This window comes from Tetranychus urticae, chromosome 1, assembly GCF_039701765.1.
Source record: "Tetranychus urticae isolate SD_2017Ah chromosome 1, NJAU_TeUrti_SD_1.0, whole genome shotgun sequence".
Taxonomy (NCBI): Eukaryota; Metazoa; Arthropoda; class Arachnida; order Trombidiformes; family Tetranychidae; genus Tetranychus; species Tetranychus urticae.
Genome location: NC_142958.1, coordinates 8,659,611 through 8,666,852, shown reverse-complemented (window position 1 = coordinate 8,666,852; position 7,242 = coordinate 8,659,611). Strand labels below are relative to the sequence as shown.

Below are 7,242 nucleotides of genomic sequence, written 5' to 3'. Positions count from 1 at the left end.
TAAATTTTAAAGGCAGAATGGGGAAACACTAAGTTGATGAGAAGAGAGAACTTAGGAGAGTGGAAATAGAATGACTAAAAATTGAAATGTAGCGTTCTTAAGTACTAATTTTCACGGGAGCTCAGAGTGACTCCCTAGTTTTTGTTGGGCTTGTATTGGTCAGATATAAATATAACGCATGCTCATATCATCAACTGAAATTTGCTAATCCGAATACACGCCCTTCTTTTTTCGTAACCAATACATAACTAGCAAAGATTTAGTGTAAATATTTTGCGTTCAGTACACTTTGGGAAAATTTTGACTATGTTAAGTACAATATTTTTCAATTCCATTAAGACTTTGTACATATTTGGTGAAAATTCAAAGAAAAAAATACATGTTATTCCAATGTAAAAGTTTTTATTGTGACAATTTATGAAAAAAGAGGGATGTATTTCATCATATTTTATAAACTTTGTACGAAAGTTGTACATATTTCGATGAGAATTTCAAAAATGATGCAAATTTTTTTTTCAATGTTTATAACCATATGGTCGAGTATTGTTTCCTTCAATCCTTCTTTTTTCTGAGACTGCTCGATAAATTTTCTCGAAACATCTGGTACGAACGATATGAGTGAACTTGTTTGAGGTGATGTTTGATTGTTGAACCAGCACTTCATCTTGTTGTCCATCAATGTAGTTTGTTATCATTTGCACTAGGCGTTCAATGGTTATTATATCGAGAGCAGCGGCGGTGAGTTTGATTCCTTTCACTTTTATAGTAGCCTTGACTTCTCCATTAGGGCCAGTGCATTCATATCCATAATTTTTAGGACCCAATGTTACAAATTGACTGCATTTCCATCCTGGCTCTACCTCATCGGTTAATTCTCCAAGGTAATCGCCGCACTTTATTTCTGGATCTCCATCTCTTTCGATAAACACTACACTGTCTGTATCGAAGTAGAGTACACGACCTTCTCTGTGATTTTCAATTTTCTGTATCAGTCTGAATAACTCTAAGCGAGCATAAGCTGTAACAAAACTAGCGACGGCAATATTTGTTTTTCCAGGGTTTACTTTTTCTATTGACTCTTCATTGAATTTATGCTGAACAATGATAGTGTCCTGATTTGCTTCAAAAAGACCTAATGTTTCATATTCAGGGTTGTTAAGAACACCCCAAAGATCAGCATAACTACGTAGAACATCAGTTTTGGGCATATTTTGGTTTTGTGCAAGTTTTCCCCAAAAACTATTCAACATAAGTTTAGCAATACTACGCTTGCCAGGATTTTTTTCAATCTTAGATGGATCAAGTTCAACGTCTTCGGCGACTTTATATTCAGAAACATATCTAACTTTATCCTCCTCAGTTTGACACCAGGAAGGCCAACCACTTGCTTCTTGCTTGATTTTCAACCACATTCGAATATAATTAGCAAATTGAGAATCCGAAGTGTCTGGTTTAGGATATTGCAATACTTGGTAAATTTTCAGTATCTGATATCCGTTTTTGACAGCTTCTTGTAACTCAATTGATGTCCATGTGTTTGTAATACACCTGTCATTTTCATTGTGATGACACTCAGAATTTGACATTTCATTTGCACAAGTCCTACATAGGGGAAACATTAACTTCTTTCCAAGTCTCATGGGTAAAATCGCAATATTCAGGTTTTGTGGGGGTAAAACTTTACATTTTATGAAACCGAAATATTCATCTATATCGCTAAAGTTTTCTTGAATCAGCTCCGGGTGTGCCATAGGATATTGATGCTTTTTAAGCACGTATGGGTATAGTGAAGTAAAGTCCAAATACCTTATGCGTTCATTTTCTGTGCATTTATGATGAAATTTTATATTATTAGTTCGTCCACCAAAAAAACTTTCTCTAATATTTATTTGTCCAATACTTTTAATTTGTCCATAGTATGAAATCCTTGAATGAGTATATGGATCACTTTTGTTCAATTCATGTTCCCATATCTCATGTAAAACCATTCCTCTATGTGCATAGTAGTCTCTCTTCAATTGTACGCGATCATACAAAACTTGAACACAGATGTCTTGATCACCGATCCTGATAATTTGTGTTCTATCCTGGTAACACAAAGGGCATCCATGGTAGTAACAACCCCAGAACTCAAAAACTTGTTTTGTTTCAGGGATGTATCCATCAGCGTAAAAGTTACCAATCCTATGCTCCCGTAGTATCTTCTTATCAAACAACCTTTCTTGACTATCGAGCCATGCAGCACCCGGTATGGAATGTTTGCGATCTGCATAGCCAATAGTAGGAGTTACACCAAGAGAATTTGGCTTTAGCATGTTTGCTCTGAATGTCTCCATTGCAATGGAAGCCAAAGTAAATCCTCTAGTTATTGGGTTTAAACTAGTAATTGACTGAAAAAGAGCGGTAAATTTGAGCATAGAGGTTTGCAGAATCTGCACGTCAGATCTACAATACTCAATGATTTCTTTATTGAAGTCAAACTCAACCCCGGATTGTTGTTGATACCATTCCAAAAACTCTGAATGCTGGGCAGGTTTCATGCTTGACGGGTCATAAAACTCTATTTGTGGCATTGGTCCTACATAGTTTTGATTTTCTGGTATGTTGAAACGATGAGGGAAGAAACCTTTCTTCAACTCTGAAATATTGAAAGATTTGCAAAGAGAACTTAAAGGTTGCATGAAAAGACTGAGAGAGTCAATGAAACGTAGATTCTCAATTGAAGCAAACAATATCTTGGAACCAGTCATGATTAGATTCGGGGTAGCTTGAAAATCCCGCTTGTAAAAATCTTGAATGATGAAATGTCCATCATATCCTCTCTGATTGTGAGCTACAATAGTAACTCTGGCTTTCTTTTTGTGTGCCCTTGGAGCGATGTAGTTATAAATGTAATTGCAGAATTGTTTAACACATTCAGTACCTTGAAAGATGTGTTCTTGTTGTCCACAGCTATCACAAGTCGATGAGCTTTTAGAGAATGAAGTATAGTCAACACATTCATTGCAAATAGTGTGACTTATCAATAAGTTTGGTTGATGTTCATACTCAGAGTTAGATAGAGGAAGCTGCATTGATTCAATGTCATAGCAGATCATGAATGATGGTTTTTGGTCATCTTTACGCAGCTCTTCAGGATCCAAAACTTTAATGTGGCAATAGTGTGGTGATTCAGTATAATCGCAGTTACAGAGTGTGCACTTATAAGTATCGCAAATGTGAGGTTGACCAACAGTGTAAACAATCCAACAAGTTTCGCATTTAACTTTTCTGATGCACATAGATTTTTGTATATGTATATCATAGCATGTTTGTGAATTGAATTCTATGTGACATACATCGCATAGAATAGGTGTTTCGACTGGACATGGTGTTGTATTAGAACACTTTGAGCAAGTATCACGACAAAAGTGGTTAGCTTTGTTTCCTTTAACCCAACAATGAGTGCAAAAATAATTACAATCCATGTATCCAGTAATATTGGTGATCACATTAAAATGACCTGGTTGTGTATATTCTAGAAAAATTTGGCGTTCTCGTTCAGGTCCACCAAAAATTTTGAGCTGTGTTTTTTGATCAACGACAATAATTTGATAATTTTCAAGTTTTTCTTGAACTTGCGCTAAAATATTCATATCAACAGGTGTTTCGCATGCCATGTTGAGAGAGGTGAATAGATCTGAAGTCAATTTTCTTCGTGGTACTTCACGTCTTCGTACACTCGACCACGTTGTACCTAAGTTAGAGTCTCCACTCGTGTAATCAATAAGAAATTTACCAACAGCAATAGCAATGTAACCACAACGCTGGTCATCATTAACTATTTCATACACACTCCTTTTGAGATGAGAGCGAAGTGAACCTGGTTGCAGTCTCGATATTCGATTAGCACCCCCAGAAAGACATTCTACAATTTGAATCTTGATCTCAAATATATTGCTATCAAGGAAGTTACCGGCTGATTGAGCCAAAGCGTATGCTCTATCCAAGAATGCTTCTTTGTTGAAATTCCTTTTGAGAAAGGCAACGTATAGTTCACGATTTTCACTCGTGTTCCTGAAAGTGATGTAGATCATATCATTTGCAGATGCATCTGAAATAAGTTTTTCTACAAAGCGTTCGTATGCTGTGTCGATAGCTGCGGCAACTTGAATCAAATCAATCATCATGTTCTCATCATAGACTAGTTTTGCTCGTAGTAATTTGGTTTTAGAATGAAAAGTAGGGTTTGACCTCCATGGACCTTCTTCAGTCACTTCAAAATCTATTTGGATATCATGCATTCTTTCTTGTTGTTGGTCATTTGTATCGATATTAGTAGATGGTGCTCCATAACCAACTTGAGGTACATTGTTTTGTTGGAATCTGGTAACTTGTTGATTATCTTCATCTTGTACTAGATCCATAGGCTCAGTGTTAAGTATAATGTTTTCAAACTCCATATCTTCCTCTAACATAGCATCAAGTATATTTTCTTCTTGTAAACTATTTTCTCTAATTTCTACTGGATGACTGAATTCATGCTCCATAATAGTATCAAAGTTGAAACTATCACTAAGTAGAGCATCTAAATTTTCTTCTAAAACTTGTCTTTCATAAATTTCGCAAACTCTCATACAAATTTCATCATTCTCGCATTCTAGTTCTAAGTCTAAACCTAATTCATTTATTGAATCTAAATCTAATGAAATGTTGAAAACTGAATCTTGACTCATTTTTCTGTATTGTAAAGTAAACTAAGGATGTGAAAAAGTAGGAAGGAAATAATAATAATATAAGACAAAATAAGTGTTAGTTGATTTGATACTTATAAGTACAATGATAAATTCAAATTCAATCTATTACAATGAAGGCAAATGTCTAATTCTAAAAATCGTAAGTTAAGAATTATTTTGAATAGATAGATGAAAGGAAAAAATTTCAATGTTAAATTCAATGTAAAAGTCTATTGTAAAATTCAAAGCAAATTTTATAAAGAATAAGAGCAATTTCATGTATTAATAAGAGCAAGAGTATGTTAAAAACTCAATGGAAAAAGTCTATGTAAATAATTTTATTTTTGTGTTTTATGAGTATTATTGCAGTGTAAAAATCAATATAAAAGTTCAATGTATATACTCTAAAGATTGAAACAATTTCAGAGTAAGTGAAAAAATCTTTAGCTAAGTTCAATGTAAAATTCAATGGAAAAAACCTAATGTAAATTCAGTGTATATAGTTCATGGAGAATAAGAATAATTTCAAAGTAAAGATTGGAAGTAAAAGTTGAGTGTAAATAATTTTATGTGTATAAATGTGTATTACCTTGAGATGAAATTGAGTATAAATTCAAAAGCGCAAGTTTCTTTCAAAAATTCAAATAAACCAATAATTATTACCGAAGTATGAATAATTCAAATAACTAAAATGGAGTGTATAATTTGAAATGAACAATAAAAGTATGATAATAAGAAAAACAATGAAAGAATAAATTTAACACAAAATTGGTCTACAATAGATAGCAATGGTGATAATGTTGAAAATGGTGATAATGGTAATAATGGTGATAATGGTGATAATGGTAATAATGGTGATAATGGTGATAATGGTCACAATGGTGATAATGGTCACAATGGTGATAATGGTGACAATGTTGCTGGTTGAGAGGAACAATGGTGAATGAACGTTCCTCTTCAAACGAGTAAAGAAAAAGAAGAAATTCATTACTGAGCATGAACATGAGGCGAAGCAGAAGAGTCTTCTAGAAAACTCTAAGGTTAAAGCGGATTACTCTTCTAGAAAACTCTAAGGTTAAAGCGGATTATTCTTCTCCTTCTAAAACGTAAAAGATAATCTGAAAGCGGTTTAAGTTTTCTATTTTCTAACTTAAACTTAAGTTAAAGTAGTTTAGTTTATTCGTATAAAAGAAGAAAGTTGTACATAGTAAAGTCATTCATTTCACTCTTTACATCTGTTGTATTTACTTTGTTTTACATTGTTTCCATCAATTGTTCTCTTTGCTTGACTTTTGCTTGACTTTTGCTTGAATTATTCACTTTGTTCACTAGTCTTTCAATTATTTCCACCAATTTTTCATCAATTTTTGAGTCTTTTCACTTTCGAGTCGATTCTTTCGTTTATTCTTTTCGTTTTTCCCATTCTTTTTCACTCACTAAACATCTCTAATATGTCTTCTGTTGCACCATCATCATCAGTTGTTAAAATGCCAGTCGCTGACTGTATCACCACCATCCACTGCATCATTGAGCGAATTCATTGCATGAGTGCTGAGAATCTCAGAAAATTCTGTGAAGAGTGTGTGTATGACATTGAGGATGACTATCTAAACTCAACTCATGAAGTGTCCTCAACATCCAATATTGGTGAATCTTGTGTTGGTAAATTTCTTACCTCAGATTGTTTCCTTGAAAGAGCCACCAGTGAACCTAATTTAATCGATCTGGCTTCTGAAGATGAAGAAGAAATTGAAGAAAACGAAGAAAAAGTCGAAGAATTTGAAGATGAAGAAGAAGAAGTTGAAGAACCCGTAAACCGAGGCTTCAAACGTTTACGAGCTGATTCACTATCTTTATCAGATTGTAAAAGGTTCAAACCTATTGATCTTTCAATGAAAAATTAGTTTGATTTCCTTCATTTATTTTGCTTTTTGGCTTACTCTTCTTTCCATTTATTTCTATTTTTCCTAATTATTTGCTTCGATTTTCACTTACTTTTTGTATTTCCCTTTTGTATTTCCATTTTCTCCATTTTGAATTTTTCCATCTATTTTGAATTTTCCATTTTGTATTTTGAATTTTTCCATTTTTTCCAATTTGAATAAATTATTTTGACTGACATCTAGTATCTTTGTTTCATTTGAAAAAGGAATTTTTTCCCCTCAGAAACCGCTACCTGAGAGAAATACCCAGGTAGGGCGGGTGGGTGGGGACGGTGGTGGGAAAAGTCACGTTTCTTTATGCTCTTGACTAGAAAAACTTTTTTTCAGCTCGGTTTGTTCATAGAGCTTTGATTAAAACACGGTGAGATAGAGCTAAGGAATAGCTTCAAAACCATGTATAAAACATTATGATTAGTTAGTTAGATTTTTCTTAATTAGCATTTCAAAAAATTTTAGTAATTAGTAATTAATGTTGAAAATTTTAGTAAATATTAGCTTGTTAGGAAAGTTTTTTATATGGTTAGAAAGCGCTTTAAGAGCTCTTTAAAACAAGGTATTAAGCATTGATTGGTTAGAGTTAGTTG

At 33.5% G+C, this 7,242-nt stretch overlaps 1 protein-coding gene across 1 annotated transcript; it reads right to left on the bottom strand.

The window, feature by feature from the left end:
• Positions 1–515: 515 nt before the first annotated feature.
• Positions 516–4,715, bottom strand: LOC149094497 (uncharacterized). The gene has a single exon (XM_089266537.1). The coding sequence runs from the start codon at positions 4,713–4,715 to the stop codon at positions 516–518; it is 4,200 nt and encodes a 1,399-aa protein (XP_089122663.1).
• Between the last annotated feature and the right edge of the window lie 2,527 nt (positions 4,716–7,242).

Excerpts from the sequence above, each read along its gene's own strand:
- LOC149094497 (XM_089266537.1), bottom strand. The coding sequence starts at position 4,715 with ATGAGTCAAGATTCAGTTTTCAACATTTCATTAGATTTAGATTCAATA.